Source organism: Megalobrama amblycephala, linkage group LG2, assembly GCF_018812025.1.
Source record: "Megalobrama amblycephala isolate DHTTF-2021 linkage group LG2, ASM1881202v1, whole genome shotgun sequence".
Classification (NCBI taxonomy): Eukaryota; Metazoa; Chordata; class Actinopteri; order Cypriniformes; family Xenocyprididae; genus Megalobrama; species Megalobrama amblycephala.
This window is the reverse complement of record NC_063045.1, coordinates 44453479-44477358: the sequence shown is the minus strand read 5'-3', so window position 1 is coordinate 44477358 and position 23880 is coordinate 44453479. Positions and strand designations below refer to the sequence as shown.

The following is a 23880-nucleotide window of genomic DNA, read 5'->3' as shown; positions in this document are numbered from 1 at the left end:
AACTGACTGTCAATTTATGAGAAAAAGTCAAAATTATGAAATGCTAAGAGATGAGAAGAAAATGACAAAAAAGTATTTTATCTCATAATTTAGACTTTTTTAGCTTCTAAACATGATGAATACACTTACCTGCTTTCGCATGATGTTAGTTTAGTTAAAAATACGACAACAGAACTAAACGTTTTTTAATTACAAGTCATTTATTTAATATTTATACACCGATGGCCTTATTTTATTTGACTGAAAACGCAGGAACAGACAGTGTTGCATAGAGGTAACACTTTTTTGACAGTTATTCTGGACAAAATACTGTTGTATCTCCAAAGATCTCTTGGTTCACTTTCTATAAAATCAAAAAATAAAAGGATCAAACCTGTAAATTTGTTCATATGCATAGATTATCTCAGATTTCCCAACAAAATAATAATAATAATAATTAAAAAAAAACTTCTGTGGATGGGTGAGGTACAAAGTGGTTTGTTCAACGCTTAGTGATGTGCTGTACACATTAAATGATTGTTCCATCTGGTTGGGTCAGATCCGTATGGTGTAGGAGTCAGAATGAGTGACATATCGAACCCAACGTTGTGACAGTCCTGTCTGAGTTGGAGAGAGTCGGAGGAAGCGGATCTGAAGGCCCGTGCAGGTTTGTTTGGGCAGTTCGAATGACATACTGACAGGGCCGACTTCCAGTAAAGAGGCAGAGCTTAGGCCAGGTACGTCCACCTGTGGGATCAGATTATACATTATCAGTGACGGATGTCAACTTGCATCAAGCAAATAATCGTATTATAACATCACCTTGAACAGTGCCGACAACTGCGCTCCTCCGGGAAAACGTGGAATCTCCCAGAGCAGGGCTTTGTTCTTTGGCTGCAGTTCCGCGGTCTGGTCAGGACTGCTGAGCTCCTGAGACATACTGTACAGGATGGTTAAGCATAAGAGGTTATACATGGTCCATAAAACTTAATTACACTAATAATCGTGGAGATGCATTGCATAATCTGACCTTACAGAGCCTTTTGGCACAGGCACGGTAATGGAAACATTAAGGGCCGTACTGCAGCAAAAAATAAAGAACATTACTTGTAATGTAACTGTGTACACTTATTGGCATATTGTGATGTATTGATTATGCCTTTTTACACCTCTCATCTAACGTATGACTCATTATATGCACTATGCAGCATGTCCACTGACCTTTTAGGTGGAAGATCACAACGAAGTTTAAGAAAGATCAACACCCTGAAAATAAAAAATCTATTAAAGCGATAATTACAGTGATTGTACTACAATTGAGAGGTGTTTATGCATAATAATAAAGTCACTAATATTTAATAAATAGAGTAATTCATTATTAATAATAATCAGTTCAACCTCTGTCACTCATGCTGTCTTAAAACTCACAATGAAAATAAATGACTGAATATTAAAATTATATTATTTTTATTTAAATTCATTAATTTAAAATTAAATTTACATTAATTTAAAATTACATTTAAGTTAATTCACAATTGCATTTAAATTCATTTAAAATTACATTTAATTTGAATTTAAATGTATACATTATGTATGAAACAGTTTACAGACCTGTTGACGTAATCCTTCTCTACAGAGGGGAATAACTGAAATGGTGGTGCACACGGAAGCTCATCACACAGCTGATACTGCATCACTGTTTGCTGAAGGGAAAACAACATCACGAACTATCCATGCAGAAATGATACTAAAGTGCAATTCTGTGTGTGAAGCGAAAATTTACCTCTCCTTGGCTGGGACAAACTTTCAATATTCTGAAAGTATCAAATTCATCCAGTTTAACAGCCTGGTGGAATCTGCATTCATCCACACGCACAGCTGAACTATAACCTGAAGAATAGAAGGAAACAGATTTAATCACACTTTTAATAAAAGATACGGCCTCTAGAGACATATGTGTATTGATCAGTGTTGCACACTTAACCTTTCAGCTGGGACTTTCCAATATTGAGCTCTTCGTTCAGTCCAATCCGCATCTCTACAGGATGAACAAAAGAAATATACAATCATTGAAGGGAAGATCATTTCACAATCTGCATTAATGTGGGCTGTAAGATGTAGCCAACTCACCTGAACAGGTTGGAAGAAAGCATTTTATTCTTATCTCTCCCTGAATATCTGCTTTCATTAAAACTCCCTTAAAAGAAGAATAAAATGTAAAAGGTAAGTGATTACAGTGAAGTAAGCAATTTGCAGTTTTATTTCAAAACGTGATTCAACTTTTACTCACATTGGAGCCAATAACCACCGACAACCTCTCTATCACATCCACAAAGATCTCATTCTTTCCACCCTGCAGCCAGAGAGAGATAAAATTCATACTTATTTCCTAAGATCATCACAGATAACATGTAAAACTGAAAAATCAAGGGAAACCCACCTGCTCTCCTCGACTGGACATTATAGGACGACTGGCTGCAACACTAGGGGCCACTTTACTCTGTTGTGTCTCAGCCCCAAACTACAAAATATGAAAATTATTACAGAAAGTTATTAAAATGTTTATACTTATATGGTAATAAAATATTTTATTAAAAAAAAATATATATATAACTGTAATCAAGCCATGCAAATTAAGTGTAAATCGTGACGAACATAGCTATTGGAACTATGGATTTTAGTTATCTATAATTATTTATTATTTTATTTAATATATCACCACTTCTGGCTTCTAAATAAAAGTAAGCTTTCAAGTAAGATAAAATATTATAATGCAGACCACAGCTGTCTATTTGTCAAAAAAACACTAATGTATTTAGAAATAAAACATGTGAGTGAAAAAAAAATTAATAGCAAGATGCCAAAAAGACCATAATTACCCAACAATAACTTACCAAACCAACATTACTGAGGTCAAAGAGGCTGAAGGGTTTGGATGACACAGCTTCTGTCTGGATGAAGTTCTTCAGTATGTCAGTTGAGGTCGTCTGTATGTAGCCAAAGTCCTGATGATCAGAAACATAGAAGACGGACATATAGAGTCGGTGTGCTTTTAAGACATATTTGTTTGGTGTGATGATAAAAATTAAAGAGAGAACATTTACCACCATCTCATCCAGCAGCTCATAAATTAGAGCGAAATTCATCCGCACTGATTTCTCAGACAAACTGCCGCAGTAGTCCTTTGTAAGAGCTGCTAATCTGTGAGACATAAAACGGTTGCTTATCATCATGCTATTACAGGTAACAAATAGCTGTAATGATAAAAATAATGTGGCATAACTGATAAAATAAAGATTTGTTAACCTGTTGAGGAACTCAATTATGGTAAAAGGGGACGGGTTTGTCTTGGTGGACGCCACCCAGTAAAGCCCACCCTGCCTTACATGGATGAATTGATGATCTTTGTGTTTCTGGAACAAGATCACAGTCAAAATAATGCACTGCAAAATCAGTCCATTTTCAAAATAACTATTCAGACATCAGATGCCCAAAAACATGGAAGTTACCATGACAACCGGAGGCTGATCCCCACTAAGAGCAGTGACCATCTCATAGAATACATTGATGGAGTCTTTACTGGCCTCTCCTCGGACTGACACAGAATTAAGAAACAATTATGAGCAGAAAGTATTAAACTCTTAAAAGCACTAGGTCGGGCTTCATTATAATGTGATTTTTGTACCAAACAGAGAGATACACACTACCATTCTAATTCTAATAATTAAGATTTAATTTTTTAATGTTTTTGAAAGAAGTCTCTTATGCTCACCAAAGCTGCATTTATTTGATCAGACATACAGTAAAAAAAAGTACTATTGTGAAATATTATTACAATTTAAAAGAAGTTTTCTATTTTAAATTATTTTTAAAATCCTGTGACACTCTGAAAAGCTGAATTTTGTGTCACATGATCCTTCAGAAATCATTCTAATACACTGATTTGGTGCTCAATAAACATTTCTTATTATTATCAATGTTAAAAACAGTTGTGCTGATTAATATGTTTGTAATAAATGTGTATCATCCAACAGTTTGGGATTAAAGAATACTTTTATTCAGCAAGGACACATTAAATTAATCAAAAGAGACAATAAAGACATTTATAATGTTACAAAAGCTTTCTATTTCAAATAACTGTTTGGAACTTTCTGTTCATCACAGAATCCTGAAAAAGTTTAAAAAATGTCCAGCAAAAACTGTTTTCAACATGTTAATAATAAGTATGTGACACTGACTGGAGTAATGATGCTGAAAAAATTAGATTACAATTTGAAATATATTCAAATAAAAAACAGCTATTTTAAATTGTAATAATATTTCACAATATTACTGTTTTACTCTATTTTAGATCAAACAAATTCATACCTTGGTGTACATAAGACACTTCTTTCAAAAAATTTAAAAATCTGAATAATTCAAACGTTTGAATTGTAGTGTAAACACATTAAATCTCGCACGTTAATTTGTAAGCCAGTGATAAGTAAGGATACAGTCTTTATATATGAGATGATCTCCCTTTGATGACAAGATGAAAATTTGACTGATCATTTTCTTCAGCACACACGATTCTTTTTCATATTATTAAAAATCAGTCTGCTTTCTCTTCAGCCGTCATTTGTATTCCGAAATAGGACAACATAAACCTGTTTAGCTGCTCAAATGTTTCATTACTGCTACCTTCTTGACTGTAAACAGCCGGGTTGTTCTTCTTCATGAATACTCGTATTGACAGTAGCGTTTACTGCCATCTACTGAGCTGGAAGACGAACTGCTCCTCGGCAGCTGCTCCTAATAAAGCTACTCTCAAAATAGCATTAACAGCAAATGAATGTAAAGTACGACTTAAAGTTCTTTCATCTTTTTAATGAATGTATTTATATTGGTGTAGAGGGAAAGTTCTGAAGTCGCTTTGGCTCACGATGGTGGATGAACAGTCAATCAGGTAAAATCACAAAACACTCTGGAAAATGCCTTACTTAGCCTACTCAATATGTTTTCACTTAGAAAGAGTTCATAAATGTTGATTACTTTTGTCTTCAGATAAAATGTTCAGAAGTGAAATCTGAAACTTGCTTGACAAATACAGGCAGGTCATTGTTGAATGACTGCACTGAAGAGTGAATGCAAGATATGGGTGAATCAGCTTTACTGACAGATCATTTTTCACTATTTCTCATGAGGATGAGAGTGAACAGAGGCTAAACAGGACCTGTGCAATAACACCTTGATGTTGAATCCTGCTGTTATTTGATCATTATCATCATCTACCTTCTGTTTTCCTGCATATCTCAGATTCCAGCTCTGTTCGATCACACCTGTTTGACAAACTGCTCACTAGTTTTCTCCGCCTTCAAATGTTCTGATCCTTCTTATCTCCTGGCGCCACATGTGTAACATATTAAAATACCTGCAAAAAATACAGTTAAATGCAAAAACATAGTTGTGCCTTATAGCCCCTTTCCTCGATTAACATATTTAACCTTTACTTAATCTTTAAATCATCAGTGTAAAAGTTCAGAAGATTTGGTTCAAGAGGTATTTTTGTTCTCGAGTCCAAAATTAGAGCTCCAGCTGTTTCTGTTGGAGTAAAGGTTTCATTTTGTGCGGCGTCTCTAAAGACAGGGGTGCTTATGTTATCATCACCTGAACACACACATCTGAGTTATTTTTCAAACCAGACAGCGGAGATGTTGAAACTATGTAGTGCTGAAGCAATGACTTCTTGTCCCTGTACCAAAAACATGCCTGAGGGATCAGATTTACAACATGTCATATACATAATAGATCCCTTAATGGTGTAATTTATGCCATGAGATCAATCAATCAAAAACAAGAACAAAAAAAAGAATGCAGATGTTTCTGTTCTGACTAGTTTCTGCAAAACCTTACTGTTAAAACCTCTTTAGGTCACTGAGACTGTAAAAGAGAAAAGCTACTCATTAGGGAACACACACAATATACATTTTACAAGTTTTTGACCTTTAGTGTCAGTTGAGCTTTTATTATTTTTTTGGCCCACAAAGTAGCTGAAATGTTTTAAATGATTTTAAAGTGTGTGTAAAAATGAACAGGGTGGTCAAACAGGAGGGAGGTGCTTCTTGATCTCCACAGCCAATGAAATTTAAGGATGCAATTGCTGGTATTGAGTCCAGTATTTAAAGGCTTTGCCATTTGAAATTCTCATATCTGGACAGAGACCAAAGATGAGACAGACGGTGAGTGATTTTATGTGGCTTTCAGTTCTCAAAGTTAAGAAGTTAGTCAACTGCATGCAAAACAAAATGCTTAGATGTATAAACCTTAATTTACAGGCAGTTTTTGTCATTTTGTTATATGAATTAGCAATTAATATGTAGCAGTGCCACATGTAGTTCATGTTTGTGTATTAACATCGACTGGTAAATTTCAACAGATCAGACTAATCAGTTGAGGAAATGTTGTAAAAGCTCTATTTCAATATTTCAATATTTTTATGGTAAAATAAGGATTGTTAATATAGTACAAAAACCTGTTTTCAGGGGACATATCTGCTGTGCCTTTTTGGGGCTCTGCACTGCTTGTTGATTCTGCCAGGTATGATTATTTATATTCAAAACCTTTTTTTCAATAAATGAATATTCATAACTAAATAAATTACTAAATATCGTTTTAATTATTTCCGCAGTGTCGCAGGCCACATCTCTAACAAAAGTCTCCAAGGACAAAGGTAAAACTGAAATATCTTAAATAACATTTAGTGCCTTCACTTTTGCCAGTGCAACACCATTTGTGTATGAAACTTGTCTTCTAGACTATTCCATCATAATAGCTCTTTTAATTATACATTACTACTGATTTCTCTTGCAGCATCTAATCCAGCCGTCAGCATTGACTCTGAACAGGCCCATGATTTTCTGGCACATGCACGTCTGAGGAGATCCGCTGACCCCAACTGGCATCGCAAAAACCCAGATTTTCAGTCCTACTATCGTTACTACAGCAGTATTGGGCACACTGAAGGGGTAAGAAGAACATTATATATGCTTTTTCTTTTCTTTCTTTTTTAAAGAAAAGTATATCCTATTATTAATAAAAACTTTTTTTCCACTGGTAGTATTAGAAATAGTTGTTCTTAATCAAACAAATGATGACTATTATTAAATAAATTGGTCTAAATCTAATCAAATAAGTCCAATGTTATATTCATTTAATAAAATATTAATAATTCTTTCTTAAATTATTTTGATAACTGCTAAAGTATTGTTTTGGGTTGTTTTTAAAGTTATACTTCAAGGATTAGTTCACCCTAAAATGAAAATGCTGTCATCATTTACTTACCCTCATGTCGTTCCAAACACATAAGACTTTGGTTACTCTTCGAAATGAAAAATTAAGATATTTTTAATGAAATCTGAAAAGTTTCTGTCCATCCATTGAAAGTCCAGGTAACCAAAACATATAAGATTCAATAGGTCATAAAGGCGTCACAAAATGAATCCATAAAATTGAGCAGTTTAAGTCTTGGATCTTCCTTGTTGGATTTCAAAGATTAACCAAAGTCTTATGGATTTGGAATGACATGAGGGTGAGTTAATGGGGTGAACTGTCCCTTTAAGCTTTTGCCTCAGCCAGCGATATACACTAGAAGTAAAAACAGAAGTATTGTCAAAGGAGTTATATTTTCTCAGGTTCAACTTTCCCTTTTTCTCTTCTAGCTCTATGAGATAGACAGACTTCGAATGCTTTACCAGCGGATGCGACATCTGGAGCTCACTTATGGCCCCGATGCATCCAAATACCAGAATGCCCTTGGTCTTCAACTTAAGTCAACACCTCCACCCACAACCCAGCCTCCACCCCCTACCTTACCACCTGTCTCCAAGATGGATGTCATGTACCTGTGTAATTCAAAAGATCCCCAATGCAAGCCACATATTGTGTACCTGCCTGCCGGTGGGGTACCTGTACTTTGCGATCCTCGTTACCACCCAAACTGTAAACTCAGTCCTGTCCAGGAGCACCCCTCTCCACCTGTAACTGCTTCAGAGCCAGTGACGTCTGCCCCTCCTCCCCCACAAAAATCCACTCCACCACCACCTCCTCCTCCAATGATTATCAAAGGAATGGAGTATGACTGTGATCCCTACTGGGACCCTGACTGCCTCATTGACAATCCTCCCCGGCCAGTAAAGATGATTGAATCACAACCAGTGCTCCCAGCTGAGAAGTTAAAAAAGGAAACAGGGAACAAAGTAATCCTAAATGATCCAGTTCCGACCTATGATCCATATGACTTCAATCAAGATCTATATGATCCATTCCGCCATGCAGCTCCAGCCCCTTGATTTTCTGTTTCAGTCTAAAAAAATATGCATTTAATAATTTACCCTTACATTCATGTTTTTTTTAATCCAAGTGATGTATCATTTGTAACATATAGTAAACCATGGCCTTATTTATAATATGTGGCTAATATTAGATTTAAATTCTTTAAATAAAACAAATGTGGAGGCCAGAATAAAAGAATTTGGACAGTTATTACATGCTCACGTCTTTTATTAACATAAAAATTATTTTGATTTGTTTATTTAATTTATTATTTATACGTTTTGTCTATGCTTCATATGTAGGGCAATTTAAGCTCGAAAGATAGTACATGGGCACACTGACACCATCAGGTAATGGAGATGAAACGCTTATAGAAAAACAAATTCTTTCGTCTTTCAAAACATATTAGTCATTCGTGAATTTATCACAAAGAACAGGGAATAGAATATTGTATCCATTTGACAACCGTTTTCAGGTTGGCCATACAAGGTAGCGTGGCCGAGCGGTCTAAGGCGCTGGATTTAGGCTCCAGTCTCTCTGGAGGCGTGGGTTCGAATCCCACCGCTGCCAAATACGTTTTCTCAATTTAGGAAGCTATCCTAAAGCTTTTAACATTACGCATGTTGAAGAGCGCAGACCTTCAACTACGGCAAAGCTTTGTCACTGTTTCATTAGCCTACATATATCTTCACACATTTTTAACATGTCATCTTTTCACAAAATCCAAACGTTTCTTACGTTCCCAACAAACATTTTAATGTCTTTTTCTAGTGTTTTATTGAGTAAACTTACACAAGAAACAAGATTTGTGAAATTCAAAAGGCACCGCTGGGATTCGAACCCAGGATCTCCTGTTTACTAGACAGGCGCTTTAACCAACTAAGCCACGGCGCCTGCGAGCACTTCCGTAAAAGGAAGTTTTTTTGAAAACACATAATCAGCTGTTTTATTTTTTGTATTTGTATTTGGGTTGTAAAAATGACAAAAGCAGCTAGATTACCAGATGAGCATGAACATTTTCTGTGTAGAGTAAAGGGGATTTTCAACAATCCTTTCATAATAGTAGAACAAACCTAGCTGGAAGACATTCTCACCCGTTGCATTTTCCGGTTAGCTGATAATGTTTACATGTAGCATGACAACTTCCTGAAAATAATTCGACGAGGATGGGATTCGAACCCACGCGTGCAGAGCACAATGGATTAGCAGTCCATCGCCTTAACCACTCGGCCACCTCGTCTCCACGCCTGCGCAACCCAAATCATGCAATAATTAAATACAACTATTCAAAATTACGGCACTAAAATGCTTAATTCAAACTTTCACTGCTCAGACACTATATTTTCTCGTAAATAATGTTCTACTACGTTCAAGCAGGTCTTTCAACAGTAATACTTAATATGTCAAAACACCTCGATCAACTCACTCACACCAAACGTATACGAGCTAACTATAAATACTTTTTTTTACCAGACTCAAAAGTAAGTTTCAGATAGGATTCGTTAAGGGGTCGTTGTCCCTTAACAAATACGGATTGTAATCACGTACTCATTGAATCCAATCATCATGTTCTGAAACCTTATTTCTAAGGTACCAGGTAAGGATATACCAAACTGATGTACTGTTGGAATAGTCTTGGGATGCTTTTGTAATCCACGCATGGGTTTTCAACCATGGTTGCGATTCTAACTCAGTTAAAGGATTTAAAGTTAAAATAAAAAAAATCGTCATATATTTAACGAGTACTACGAGAGAAGTGTTTTTTGTGTGTCATTTTTAAAAGGTAAACTATAGATGTTAAATTCAGTTTCTTTCCGCTCTCGTATTAACATACTTGTGTTTCCTGCGATCCCATTGGTAGATTGTATAATTGATGGTCTTTTCGCTATTTATTCGCAAACAGCTACATGTACCCGTTAAATAAATACATACATACATAGAATTTCAAATTTCAATCAAAATAATTTTATAAAAACACTTAAAATGTGCGTTTATTCAATGAAAAAGAACAGTTGACTTGAGTGGGGAGGAGGGGCTGACGGGCTGCGGGTGTTCGCCATTGAAGTGGCACGCAGGCGGAAGCCGAGTGAATCTTTACTCTCAAGAACTGTTAGTAATATATTTAAATCAAGTTACTGTTAACGATTCAATTTTAATTCCATTTTGACAATTATGAAATTAATTAGTTAATACAAAAAAATAGCAGAACTGATAAAGGGCTAACTTTTTGAAGTGAGTTTACACGTTGCATCCATTTGTATTATAATAACGTTTGTCTTGTAACGTTAGGCAGAAAAATTTATTATGATCATAAGATGAATACTATATCCGTATAGCGTCATCTAGTGGTGGAATAACTTATATAACGACATATTATCGTGTTATTGAAACGTGTTTTATTTTGGGATTGCATTCTATTATTATTGCAATATAAATTGTAGAGCGATGTTGTCACTTTGATAATCATGTGTCATGATCATAAAATTTGACTGCTATAATAAACAACGTCTATCAGTACTTTTCTTTATGGATTATATGAACGATAGCGGTTATATATATACGCCTGTATACTAAACAAATATATAAACCTTTCAAGATAGACGTCACATACACTTACTTTTTTTTATACTCCAACGAAAGCAAGTGTATGCATCGGTAGCGTGGCCGAGCGGTCTAAGGCGCTGGATTAAGGCTCCAGTCTCTTCGGGGGCGTGGGTTCGAATCCCACCGCTGCCAAACACTTTTCGTTTTTTTCTCTTGGACTATTACTTCTTAATGAAATACATGTCGTACAGTATATACCACTCGAAACATTAAGAAGCATTCACTAATTATAGTGCTAAAAGTATTATGAAATTGTATTGGTGGCCCATGTGCTATAAGAATACATTATAATAATATCACTCCAGAGTTTTTTTTAGTGATATCTAGGCTAAATGTTTCCATTTTCCCCAAAAGGTAACCAACAAGTGAACATACGCAGCTCGAAGCCCATTCATCCCTTCATAGACCGCCATTTTGTTTGTTTCAGCAATCCTTATAAATAAATTAAACACAGGGCATGTTGTGCAAATACAATACATGGACCCCATCCCACGTCCTCTTACATGTTCGTCTTAATGCGTTCCACACGTATAGCATAAATGTGACCTGTCCCATCTAGTCAAACTGTCAACATGCAATGCATCCTCCATCTCCTGTCTCTCATGGTCACTGCTTCCAACCTGCAGCTTCCCGGATGACGAGTGACGTCAACGAGCCATCTTTGTTCCCCTAATCCGAACATCTATTTTTTATGTGTACATAGTGACAGGAGCGAGTAGCTGTAGAGCGCCCTTATTATAAAAGGAATAATAGCGAGGCGCGGCACACCGGTGGAAGGAAATAAATACAAACCTTAAAAATATACAAGGAATACCTCTTTACTGGAATAACCTGGAGAGTGCATTATCTATCCCGGAGACGGGGAGAAACGCCTGAAGCAGCGCGTTCATCCAAACACTTCTTGTAGACGCACATAAAACCAGGTTTAAAAAATGTGAGTACAATTTTTTTTAAAATATATATATATTTTTATGATTAAGTTTCAGAACCCTATTCTTTGCTCGGTTATTGATAAGCTGTCATGGCTAATAGAACATAAACGTAACTACATATATGCACAGAATAAGCATACTTCATATTATAGTATGTTTATATTTGATTGTATATACGCATTATTCTACATCTATTACATATCTAAGGAGACCAACTGAATTCGCATTTGCTATATAATATAGTCTATAGATAGGCTCATTTTCATTTGCTACTACTCACATACTAAATGAGCCTTTATAAATTAAATTGTTATCACGGAACTCGTTTATTTATAATGTAGATATTTTTCGCTTTATTCTGGTGTTTGGAACGAGCGACAGCGATAGAATCACGCCTAGACACCGGATTTGACTGGTTTGGCTGGAATTGGTCGCGCGCTTTTAGAAAGAAAATAATTTATGAATTGATATTATTGAAATTAATATATTTTTCCTCACAAATCTCTCTCCAGATGACAATTTCGAGGTCAATTCAAAAACCACCAGGAATTTGTCTCAATTAGCCCAAGGCCCACTGTATTTCATACCTGGCCTGTTATCAATTTTTTCCACAAATGACATTTAGATGAAGACAAAGAAAAATATACCTCACACGGTTTAAACAAACAAACAAACAAACAAAAAAACATCCTTTAGGCTGTAAACTAGAGGCGTGATATTCCACGCGAGTCGTGGGGGTTGGTAAACGGACGGTCATATGCTCGCGTTCAGTCAAAGGGGGCGATACAATGTGTTATATTTTTGAATTATATTATTCTCTAATCCACTCAGCACGTTTCTATGGAACCAGGCCTTGATATTCATTGATATTTGGTTAGACTGAAGCCAAATGGCTGGCACAAAGGGCGCAGGTGTTCCTCTGCAGGAAAGATGGCCGTGTATACTATATTTTCTAGGCACGCTCGTTTAACTGTTTTAAATAACCGAGGCTGTTAATGGCGCACATCTTCAATAATATGTTGCCAGTCCCTGCCCTATTTGATACTTTTATCATGGCATCACTGTACCTTGAATGTGATATTGTGATATAACATTTTGGATTAATAGCCTGTTGTTTTAACATTTGCCACACAATGTAAAACTAGATACATGTCATTTGGTAATAAGTGTAAACATCTGGTCCAGTTACTTGAAAAAATGTATGTTGATTGTGACGCAACAATGACAGAGACACACGTAGGCGCTTAATGAAGGCCTTGTGTGGGGGTGGGGATGTTGTCCCCATCATTCATATGACCCTGCCTTTACCAGTTGAGTGTAAGGAAGAGCCCAGAAACAGAAACTATTTATTAACCTCACATTCATGTAAAACTACAGTAAATGTAGCATGCTTTCTCACTCACACGTTTGGATTTTGTCAGTGAGCACCAGAAAAAGGCCTAGTTATGCAAGGCAATTTTTCTGATAGCACAGTACAAATTCAGGAATGATACATAACACACATTATGTATTAAATGAGATCACATCCATCAGATAATGAAACTACGAGAATTTTGTCTACACCCAGATCTAGAACTACTGCTAATTTAGCTTTGGCTGAATCACAGACTCTTTGTTTTTAAAGCCTATAATGTATTTGCAATAAAACAGAAAACAAACAGTAATACATATGTTTTTGATTTGTTGAACTGATTAAAGTTGAATTACAAAGAATCTTGTATTGTATTAATGGATTTTAGACGTGAAAATTAAAATAAATCTGAGTTGCCAGAGTGTTACATTGATTTTCTGACCATAAGAACCATACAACTGATACTGATATTAAATCTTTTCCTGTCAGTGAAGGTGAGAGGAGCCAAGACTTAATGTCTAAATATAGGCTATTGTAAATGAGAAGGAGCAGAAGTAAATGAGAAAAATGGCTGGTAAATAAGAACTAAAATATGGTAAGCTTTACTCCCAGCTCATATACTCCTTTTACATATGGAAAAATGAAGAAGAAGAAGACCCCAGTAAGAAAAGAATATTTTCTTCCCTGCAAGGAAAGCAAACAGGGATTAGATTCAGGGCTCTTTCAGAGGTGACCTTTATACAGAGTTTTGTCTTCCTCTGGTGGATGTGAGTGGCATTAGCAAGGAGAGTTTTTCCAGAAATATCTGTTTACTTACACTTCTCATTTCTGATAGTGAAGGCCAGAACATTTTAAAGTAATCTACAACAATTATTAAAATACATGTAATTTTGTTTCACACTAGTCTTTACAAAAATGGCAAGCGAGTGAACAGCAACTGAGGGTGCAATGACAATATATGATTGTATGTAATCTTGCTGGCATGTCGATTAAGATATAACTTCCTGTACAAATAGGTCTTTATTGTAACTGATTTAGTAATGAATTTAAATTTAAATTGCAATTTGGTACTCTGTTCTAAAAAAGAATGCAAGCAAAATCACTTTTTTAATGCCAGTACATGCAAAAATGTTCCTTGTCTAATAAATACAAACATGTATTATTATGTAGTATAAGTAATACTATAATATGGTAGTATTGAGGAGATACTGTATGTTGATTTGCAGGTCTGCCCCAGCCCCTGCCGGAGCCCCTGCTGCAGAAGGAGGTAACCAGGCTCCCCCTAACCTCACCAGCAACCGTCGCTTACAGCAGACACAGGCTCAGGTGGATGAGGTGAGTGAACCCCATCTCTTTTCTGTTAACGACTGGTGCATTTTCAGAACAGGCCTATATAGGGATGGCACATTTTACTAAGAGTCACCTTCATCGTTTTTCAGGTGGTGGACATTATGCGTGTGAACGTGGACAAGGTTCTGGAGAGGGACCAGAAGCTGTCAGAACTGGATGATCGGGCTGATGCCCTGCAGGCTGGAGCCTCACAGTTCGAGACCAGTGCCGCCAAGCTCAAGAATAAATACTGGTGGAAGAACGCCAAGGTAAATAACACACAAAGTGACTCGAGAAAGTCTAAAAAAAGGCAATGTATTTCATGACAACACATCTAAATCAAGCAAACTGCTAACAGTAAACCTTAAATCAGTTAACTGTTTTGAAATTAGAGAACATTACATTATATATTTTAAAACAATATTTAAATAAAAACAGTACCTGCTAATAACACATTATTGGAACAAATGTATGAATGTTAGATCTTAATAGTCTATGTTTTACTGCTTTTAACTCATTCTCCCTGTTTTTAACTCTTTTCTTCAGATGATGATTATCCTGGGGGTGATATGTGTGATTGTCCTCATCATAATCATTGGTAAGCAATGAAAATCTTTTTTTTTCATTTTTAAAGGAATGTTCTGGGTTCAGTGCTACGGACCCTCCCACATGACATGCAGGAAAAAAATAGTAGGCTAAATAGTATGTGCACGATTTACTAATTTGTTCCCTCGATTTGCTCAATCGTGCGCACAATTTATATATTGAGGAAACGAATGAGTAAATCACGCAAGATTCAGCAAATCGAGGGAACAAAATAGTAAATCATCCGCTTGATTTAGCAAATCGAGGGAATGAAATAGTAAAACGTCAGCACGATTTAGCAAATCGAGGGAACAAAATAGTAAATCGTCCGCTCAATTTAGCAAATCGAGGGAACGAAATAGTAAATCGTCCGCTCGATTTAGCAAATCGAGGGAACGGAATATTAAAATGTCCGCTCGATTTAGCAAATCGAGGGAACAAAATAGTAAAACCTCCGCACGATTTAGCAAATCGAGGGAACGAAATAGTAAAACCTCCGCACGATTTAGCAAATCGAGGGAACGAAATAGTAAAACGTCCGCACGATTTAGCAAATCGAGGGAACGGAATAGTAAAACGTCCGCTCGATTTAGCAAATCGAGGGAACTAAATAGTAAAACGTCCGCACGATTTAGCAAATCGAGGGAACGAAATAGTAAAACGTCCGCACGATTTAGAAAATCGAGGGAACGAAATAGTAAAACGTCCGCACGATTTAGCAAATCGAGGGAACGGAATAGTAAATCGTCCGCTCGATTTAGCAAATCGAGGGAACGGAATATTAAAATGTCCGCTCGATTTAGCAAATCGAGGGAACGAAATAGTAAAACGTCCACACGATTTACCAAATCGAGGGAACGAAATAGTAAAACGTCCGCATGATTTAGCAAATCGAGGGAACGAAATAGTAAATTGTCAGCACGATTTAGCAAATCGAGGGAACGGAATAGTAAAACGTCAGCACGATTTAGCAAATCGAGGGAACGAAATAGTAAAACGTAAGCACGATTTAGCAAATCGAGGGAACGGAATAGTAAAATGTCAGCACGATTTAGCAAATCGAGGGAACAAAATAGTAAAACGTCCGCACGATTTAGCAAATCGAGGGAACGGAATAGTAAAATGTCCGCTCGATTTAGCAAATCGAGGGAACGAAATAGTAAAACGTCCACACGATTTACCAAATCGAGGGAACGAAATAGTAAAACGTCCGCATGATTTAGCAAATCGAGGGAACGAAATAGTAAATTGTCAGCACGATTTAGCAAATCGAGGGAACGGAATAGTAAAACGTCAGCACGATTTAGCAAATCGAGGGAACGAAATAGTAAAATGCCAGCACGATTTAGCAAATCGAGGGAACGAAATAGTAAATCATGCACACTATTTAGCAAATCGAGGGAACGAAATAGTAAAACGTCCGCACTATTTAGCAAATCGATGGAACGAAATAGTAAAACGTCCGCATGATTTAGCAGATCGCATGATTTACTTTTATTTCTTGCATGTCATGTGCGGGGCTCCGTACAATACAATAGTTATAACAGTTTGTAATAAAAAATATAAGTATTATAAGAAATACAATAATATATAATAAGTATTCCATAGTTTTCATTTAAAATAGGACGTTTGCCGCTGGCAAGATGAGCTTTAAAGGGATAGTTCACCCAAAAATGAAAATTCTGTCATCATTTATTCACACTCAAGTTGTTCTAGACCTGTCTGAATTTCATTGTTCTGCTGAACACAAAGAAAGATATTTGGAAGAATGTCAGTAACCAAACAGATCTTGCCCCCCATTGACTACCATAGTAGGAAAAATAATTACTATGGTAGTCAATAGAGGGCGAGATCTGTTTGGTTACTGACTTTTGGCTATGGGGGTTCCCTTTTACCAACTTCAACACCCATACTGAATGGGCTCGATCTGGCTATCCATAGGCGGGGATATAAAAATGCGCAAGTACGATCTGTTGTTTTAACAAAAGGAGCTGTCATCCGTGAGACTTCAGCTGACAAATAAACGGGCAGAACAGGGTGCAGGTAACATTAATAATTTACATATACTAATTCAATATACATAATACAAAGCTGCTTGAAAATTGATGAACTTGCCTGTTGAGCACTATACACTCAACATGGTTTCTGTTTGATTTCACAAGCTGAGGTACAAAATATTTTTGAGAGAACATAGTACATTGAACCCAGAACATTCCTGTAAGACTAACCCTGCATCCCAGTGTGCGTACTATCCACCCTAAATAGTATTCAATATTACTAATGTCACATACTATTTAGGATGGATAGTATGCACATTGAGACGCAGCCGCAATCTGCCTTTCCACTATCCCAGACATTCTCATACGATTGTCACATTTTGTTGATCTAGTGGCAGTCCGACAGAACTTACAAATTGGTTGTGAAGCAACCGTTACCCTCTGCTTATTTACCATGGTAAAATGAATGAAAAAACATAGGTTTTAAATAATTAACAATTATAAAATAATTATTTCTGAAATAATAACTGCCCATTTTACAGAAATAGTATTTCATTGGTTTTATTGGAAACAGTCTAGCTGCAAAAGTTGAAATTGGATCTGTTTAGAACTCTAAGCAGCTCCCATACTACTTTCCATTGAAAATGAATGCCTTCCGGTCTGTTGTTTGTCGAAGATGGTGAAAAGGCGGCTTAAATATGAAAGACTTACAGTGACTCATGTTATATAATTATATTTCTGATTATATTGTGATTTTCAAGTGTTGACGATAAATCATTTCCTTCTCTTCACAGTGTACTTCAGCACCTAAAGCGCAATGTTCCTACCCCACTCTGAGCTCATGAACGCCCAATTCCAAGCCACAGAGAAATCCCTCCCAAAAAAGATGAGAAAAACGACTTCTCACAACAATCAAATTATTTGCCCTCAAAGAGTCTAAGTCCGCCCCTTCCCGAGCCCTCTTGCCCCCTGCCTCCACTGCCTCACAGCTGGGCCCCTGTCACTCCTCGTTCGTCCTGTCCGTGAGTGTGTGGCCATGTATCCTCTGTAAATACCTCCGGCTTTTCTGAAATACTGTTCATACTCAAAACTCCTGATTACTTGTGGCAATGACAACCGATAAAAAAAAAAAGAAATTACAACCCTTAAAATACGATAAGATTATACAGTATATATTCCAAATGTTCTTTGTAGAGTTTTATTCTGATATAATGGTTTTTTGTAGTTTGTGTGTGAGTATGCATTTGTATATTTTTTTAAGTTTTGTAAGACTTATTTTGCTTCAGGTTTAAACTACTGCCTCTTAAACTGGATGTTTGTATCTTGCACGCTCTATTACACTCTTTCTTGCTCACTGAGTATTGGTGTATTTTTGCACAAGCGATAGACTCCCTTAACCGAGGCACTAAATCAATATCCCCAAATTTTCCCTTTGTCACATCCACTCTATCTCAGACCTACACGTTGCCCCTCTCAAACCCCTTTCTTTCTTTCTTTCTTTCTTTCTTTCTTTCTTTCTTTCTTTCTTTCTTTCTTTCTTTCTTACCAACTGTACCTACTCTATTAGTGAACTGCCACAACAGACTGGACCAATGACTGTAGATGTTTATCTTAATTTGATGTCTTTAGTGTCTTATCTCTTAAACATTCCTTAATAGCAGTGTAGAATTATGCTGTCTATCAAACAGAGTAAGTGTATTTATCTTAAAGAATTCCAAAACAGGTCTTAAACAACCTCAAGTACTTGTAACGCAGTCAAACTATGTTTTGACATGGATGGCGAAGTAATTAATCGCACAAAAAAAAAAAAAAAAAATCACATAGTTCAATTGCGCTGTAAGTGATACGAAACAAAACGAAAAACTGCCTGATTCATTCTGCTGGTAAAGATTTTCAAGGCCAGAGAGTCTCCATACAAAGTGTGGGGGTGGGACTGATTGAAAAGGGGAAATTGTATCATGCACAAAAAGCTTGTTTTCGATGTCGCTTTTTAACCGATTAGACTGCAGGTCTGACTGTGAGAGAACCATACGCTGTGTTACTTCCTCGCAGCAGAACTACTGCCAATCCGATGCACGAGTTCATCTGTCTGAAAGCACACAGGTTGATTTTACTACTTCAGTGTGAGCTAGTTTCAACAGTTGTTGGTTCTCTCTCTTATATCTAGATACTGCCTTTTTATTTAGCCTTTTAATTTTAGAAATAGATTTGTAAATTATATTTTTGTGTGTGAAGCAGGCAGGAAAGGGACCAAGTTGTTTCAGGACTTGACGCTGCTGCCATGTGCACAGCGAGCACCTTTGTGTCCCTCGCTATTATCCACCTCTCTGTGTGCCTGTTTGTTGAGTTCAGCTGTAGTTTACACACTGCCAAGCACCTGAGGGGACTTTTTTTTTTTTTTCACCGTGCCCTTCCCGGTTTGCTCTAGCGTATATATACGCCTCCATCAGCATCACCCTTCAGTCTCATCCGCCCAATCTGTCGACAAAAAGCAAGCCAGGCGTGAAGTGTGCGTCTGCACGTGAACACCCCCCATCTTGTTTCCCAGTTAGCGCCATTAGCGTTCCTCCTTTCACACTTTAATTCTGCCTCTAGCTGCCCGTCGCTGTTAGTAGAGTTTGTGTGTGTGGAGTATTTTGGCTTCATCCTGACAGATTAGGCTGCTTAGACCTCTGCAGGTAAAGAAAGGCTGTTCCCATAGCAACTTAGGGGGGACGGCATAGATTAGCCGATTGATTGTGACGGGAGGAGGAACCACTGGGTTGAAGGGGTGGGGCTTGAGAAATTATTCCACTGGTGTGTTTTTACATTTCGTGTTAATCATCTGTATAGAAAAGCCTGATGATTAGAGTAGAATTATCTATAATATTTAAGGTTTCTAATCAAACAAACTGCTTGTTTCATTTTCATTTCATTCATTTTTCTTCTTTAAAAAGGAGATAGCCTTAGTTCATTTCAATTTTTTCATTTCTGCATGGTCATTCACTCCTTTGTCCCACTCACGTTGAGATATTTTAATGAAAAATGACCAAAGACCATATTATATCTCGCTTATACTGCCAACTGCCATCAAAAACAGGTTAAGAGACAGCATTTCCCCAGATCTCTGGTTTTTAAAAGCCTCATCCAGCAAAAGTAATCAAGAAATCCCTATCTCTCTGCATATTTTTCAGGTCTGTGTTTATTTTACTTGAATATTTAGTATCGATAAACACGTGGCAGCGATAGCTAACAGGATAAGGAATTTGAAACCGCAATCCGATGGAGAAATCCCTAGGCCTGATATCTGAAACAGTGATAGCACAACTTCTCCTTTAGATCTGTATATGTAATGCTGAGTATGAAAAATGAAACTATTTCTTTGTAGCTGTTTAAGAAGAAAAAAGACAAAAAAAATCTGTATCGTTTCGTGTTGTAGTGTGGGCTTCATCTGGGGGAAGGGGGTCCTTTTTTTAGATTTTACATTTAAGGCATAAACAATCTGGAATTAGAATAAGATGTTGATAATATCAAAATAGAGAATCTCTATATTATATTAGGCAAATATAAAGATTTTTCTCCCGGGGGTTGTAAACATTTTAAAGGGATCTGTAACAAATAAACAACACACATTGGGGTAGGACTTAAACATGACAAATTAATCAAAGCGTTTGAAAACACTTTACAAATTTAAAGGATTCTAATAGGAGACTACTACAAATAATGTATGTGCTATTCTGTTTTTCTTTGTGTGAGTGTATGAAGACATTTTCTTTTGTCTTGGCACTTACTGTATGTTTTGTTCAAAACCGTGTGGGTTGAGAGGGATGGTGGGAGTAGTTTTGTCACACCAGCCTGTTAAAGATGCTGTGTCTTCTTTTTATTGGGAGGGAACCAATGAAGATGCAGAACTTTACTGGACAGTGATTTCTCCATTACTCACATCATGCAGTTGTTTAGTCTTCAGTTGTTTACTTTATTTTAAGCAGAAATTAGTTAAGGCTTCACAGTGGTGCTCTTTGGCACAGCTTCATTGTGCTTAGTCAGGAGAGGGTGATTTTTTTCTATTATTATTTAAGTTTAAATACAAGAACAGTGACCTAAGATATCAGAGTAATACTGGAAATTGAACCCTGCCTTATTATAGGTTTGCGTGTCAAGAGTTTTTCAGAAAGCTTGTACAGGCTGAAATATCAACTTTAATCGGTTGCTATTAGTTGATGTTTTAAATGAAAAGTTATGGAGTTTTTACAAGAGTTTAAATCATTTTTGAAGGTTTTTGGGACTGAATAAAAAACTGCATGAAGCAGAATTCCAAAGGGTCGATTCCATAGAGCTACGTGGAGGTCTAGAAACGCATTGAACCAAGAGCCAAGTTGCTGTATTGATAACAATTTGTGTTTCATTTGTTTATTTATTTAATTTATAGAGGTTTGTTTGGGGAGGAAAGGTTTAAGATCAGTATTACCCCTTTTTGTCTGGCCTCTTTGGAGGGACTAGGCTGGAGGATCATGGGTAATGTGATCTTCACAATCTGATTTTATGTTGTTATTTTATTTTTATTTTTTATTTATTTGTGTCATAAGTTATAGTGGACTGCATATTAAACAGAACGAAGTACATTGTAACAGGAAACCATTTGGTAACCAGACATACATGAATTCAATTGTAGAGTAAATCTGTTAATGTCTATTATATGGATGAACATCTTGGGAAAATATATATATAAATATACATATATATATATTGCAAAAAATGACAGTTATGATGACCTGTGTTTATTGTTCAAAGTTAGAAATTAAAATGTGTGTGTGTTTGAAAACAATGACAACATAAAAAAATAAATATATAATAAAAGTGGGTCTGTGTTGATTTTTTATTTGTAAGATATTATTTCTTAATTGTAGATTAAGATTAATTTTAAAGAACATATAAGCTGTGTTTTTGTTAACTATAAAACAAGGCCAGCTCCTGCATTTGGAGAGGATGTTTACACTACCTATTATTTGTAGTCCCTCACGATCACACAGTACTGGTCAACAGACTTAATTATAAAGAGAAATTGGTGTGGAGAAAATGTGAATAAGCACAGCAGAGGCTCTGTACATCCACAGAATGAATCCTGAGGTAAAATGTTTATACTGTAAAAATGCAAGTAAGTGACTATTCACTATTATACCACCCTCAGAGCATTTAATGAAAGTATTTCTGCATAGCATAAAAGCAGCTAAGATTTGGAGACAAAGATTGTAAACAAAGATAGTTGTCTGGGATAGTTGTCATGTTCCATGGTGGAAGCATTAACTTACCTTTTACACAATATTATCAGTAATTTTGTATGTTTTGTTAAATGATCATTTCGTAAATCTGTAAAAACTATAATTATGGTAAAGTTGAAACTTTAACAAAAAGTCAAAAGCATGAGATAAAAAGTTGAAATATATGTCATAATTTTGAAAGATCAACATTATGACACACTAATGCTGAAATCAGAACTGCATACAAGTATACTACTCATGCTACTTTTACAATATCTTTCTATGGTACGCTAGTATGTGGTTCTAAATGCAATTTTTTGTCATTATTATTCCTTTTTATGTCATAATTTCGAATGTTATCTCCATTTTAAAACTCGGCCAATGCAGAATGAACTGTTGAGCGTCTCCAAGCAACAGCTGTGTGTTCCTGTTTTGAATAAATTAGTTAAAGGGATAGTGCACCCAAAAATGAAAATTTGCTGTTAATTTACTCGCCCTCAGGTCATCCAAGATAGGTGTCTTTTTTTCTTTCAATGGAACAGTAAAGGAGATTTTTAGCTGAAAACCATGATGCTTGGGGATTCATATACAGGTAGTAATGCTGTAAATAATGTTCAGTTTCTTGCACAGGTTGATCGTTTCGCTTCGCTTCATAAGACCTAAATGTATCGTCAGGAGCCACGAGTATTAATTTTGTTTTGCCTGTACATGTTTTTTTAACACTCAAAATGACAGTAGCCATTGACTGGCATTATATGAATCACCAAGGACAACAATGGTTTTAGCTAAAAATCTTCTTCACATTTCTACTTTAGAAAAAAAAGACACCCACATCTTGGATGGCCTGAGGGTGAGAAAATTAACAGCAATTTTTCATTTTTTGGTGAACTATCCCTTTAAGAGTGATTAAATGACTCACTGATACACAAAAGTAATTTTTCTCCACCTACTGGCGTAAATATATAACCTGCAGAAAGAGTCACTGAAAAATCCCCACCACTAATGCACAGAGTCATCCTTTTATTATCGTAAAATAACCCCTTCAGGGTGATAAAAAAAACTTTTATCACCCTGTCAGGATCAATTTTGCGATAATGACCTCCTGTACTGAGGTATTACCATCTGATACCACTACAAAACTATGGCATCATATTTTGAAAGGGATTTCAGGTTTATGAAGTCAGCTTAAACACTGGCCAAATGAGAAATTATTAATAATTAAAATTTAGATAATGGCATCCTATCATGTACGATTGTTGTGCGTTCTAAGCACTCAACGTTAAAGGGTTAGTTCACCCAAAAATGAAAATTCTGTCATTTATTACTCACCCTCATGCCGTTCCACACCCGTAAGACCTTCGTTAATCTTCGGAACACAAATTAAGATATTTTAGTTGAAATCCGATGGCTCAGTGAGGCCTCCATAGGGAGCAATGACATTTCCTCTCTCAAGATCAATAAAGGTACTAAAAACATATTTAAATCGGTTCATGTTAGTACAGTGGTTGAATATTAATATTATAAAGCAACGAAAATACTTCTGGAGTGCCACAAAA

The 23880-nt window shown here is 36.2% G+C and overlaps 3 protein-coding genes and 5 non-coding genes across 11 annotated transcripts; 4 read left to right on the top strand and 4 right to left on the bottom strand.

The window, feature by feature from the left end:
- Positions 1-181: 181 nt before the first annotated feature.
- ap4m1 (adaptor related protein complex 4 subunit mu 1) lies at positions 182-4723 on the bottom strand. Of its 2 annotated transcripts, none has more exons than XM_048178217.1 (15): positions 4660-4723; positions 3489-3574; positions 3286-3392; positions 3084-3180; positions 2874-2984; positions 2420-2500; positions 2270-2332; positions 2110-2176; positions 1964-2017; positions 1763-1869; positions 1591-1682; positions 1201-1245; positions 1010-1060; positions 802-919; positions 182-726 (listed from the first exon to the last, which is right to left on the bottom strand). In XM_048178217.1, the coding sequence occupies exons 1-15, from the start codon at positions 4694-4696 to the stop codon at positions 535-537; spliced, it is 1308 nt and encodes a 435-aa protein (XP_048034174.1). In that variant the 5' UTR covers positions 4697-4723; the 3' UTR covers positions 182-534. The 2 variants fall into 2 exon arrangements, with proteins under 2 accessions (XP_048034174.1, XP_048034167.1); XM_048178210.1 differs by having other exon boundaries at positions 4473-4685.
- Positions 4724-4725: 2 nt separating this feature from the next.
- On the top strand, positions 4726-8499 carry and3 (actinodin3). 3 transcript variants are annotated; one of them, XM_048178284.1, is made up of 7 exons: positions 4769-4924; positions 5023-5116; positions 6054-6197; positions 6501-6555; positions 6647-6688; positions 6829-6983; positions 7677-8499. In XM_048178284.1, the coding sequence occupies exons 3-7, from the start codon at positions 6186-6188 to the stop codon at positions 8304-8306; spliced, it is 894 nt and encodes a 297-aa protein (XP_048034241.1). In that variant the 5' UTR covers positions 4769-4924; positions 5023-5116; positions 6054-6185; the 3' UTR covers positions 8307-8499. The 3 variants fall into 3 exon arrangements, with proteins under 3 accessions (XP_048034228.1, XP_048034241.1, XP_048034236.1); XM_048178271.1 differs by having other exon boundaries at positions 4726-4924; positions 5023-6197; XM_048178279.1 differs by lacking the exon at positions 5023-5116 and having other exon boundaries at positions 4770-4924.
- A 278-nt stretch (positions 8500-8777) lies between these two features.
- trnal-uag lies at positions 8778-8859 on the top strand. The gene has a single exon. It is a non-coding gene; the product is annotated as a tRNA-Leu (tRNA).
- A 250-nt stretch (positions 8860-9109) lies between these two features.
- trnat-agu lies at positions 9110-9183 on the bottom strand. Its single transcript has one exon. It is a non-coding gene; the product is annotated as a tRNA-Thr (tRNA).
- Positions 9184-9447: 264 nt separating this feature from the next.
- trnas-gcu lies at positions 9448-9529 on the bottom strand. Its single transcript has one exon. It is a non-coding gene; the product is annotated as a tRNA-Ser (tRNA).
- A 247-nt stretch (positions 9530-9776) lies between these two features.
- Positions 9777-9909, bottom strand: LOC125263869. The gene has a single exon (XR_007183937.1). It is a non-coding gene; the product is annotated as a U8 small nucleolar RNA (small nucleolar RNA).
- A 1034-nt stretch (positions 9910-10943) lies between these two features.
- On the top strand, positions 10944-11025 carry trnal-aag. Its single transcript has one exon. It is a non-coding gene; the product is annotated as a tRNA-Leu (tRNA).
- Positions 11026-11531: 506 nt separating this feature from the next.
- On the top strand, positions 11532-21926 carry vamp2 (vesicle-associated membrane protein 2). The gene is made up of 5 exons (XM_048178201.1): positions 11532-11827; positions 14403-14511; positions 14616-14774; positions 15052-15103; positions 17882-21926. Coding segments are annotated over exons 1-5 (339 nt in total). The 5' UTR covers positions 11532-11825; the 3' UTR covers positions 17899-21926.
- The last annotated feature ends 1954 nt before the right edge of the window (positions 21927-23880 follow it).

What these genes read in the sequence shown, in the direction of transcription:
- ap4m1 (XM_048178210.1), bottom strand. Translation starts at nt 4,530, where the DNA reads ATGATCAGTCAAATTTTCATCTTGTCATCAAAGGGAGATCATCTCATA. An exon ending in ATCAGCCTCCGGTTGTCATG is followed by an intron (nt 3,393 to 3,488) that starts GTAACTTCCATG and finishes ATCTTGTTCCAG; the next exon opens with AAACACAAAGATCATCAATT. An exon ending in ATAATTGAGTTCCTCAACAG is followed by an intron (nt 3,181 to 3,285) that starts GTTAACAAATCT and finishes TATGTCTCACAG; the next exon opens with ATTAGCAGCTCTTACAAAGG.
- and3 (XM_048178271.1), top strand. An exon ending in CTGCTTGTTGATTCTGCCAG is followed by an intron (nt 6,556 to 6,646) that starts GTATGATTATTT and finishes TTATTTCCGCAG; the next exon opens with TGTCGCAGGCCACATCTCTA. An exon ending in AAAAGTCTCCAAGGACAAAG is followed by an intron (nt 6,689 to 6,828) that starts GTAAAACTGAAA and finishes TTTCTCTTGCAG; the next exon opens with CATCTAATCCAGCCGTCAGC.
- vamp2 (XM_048178201.1), top strand. An exon ending in CACAGGCTCAGGTGGATGAG is followed by an intron (nt 14,512 to 14,615) that starts GTGAGTGAACCC and finishes ATCGTTTTTCAG; the next exon opens with GTGGTGGACATTATGCGTGT. An exon ending in ACTGGTGGAAGAACGCCAAG is followed by an intron (nt 14,775 to 15,051) that starts GTAAATAACACA and finishes TCTTTTCTTCAG; the next exon opens with ATGATGATTATCCTGGGGGT.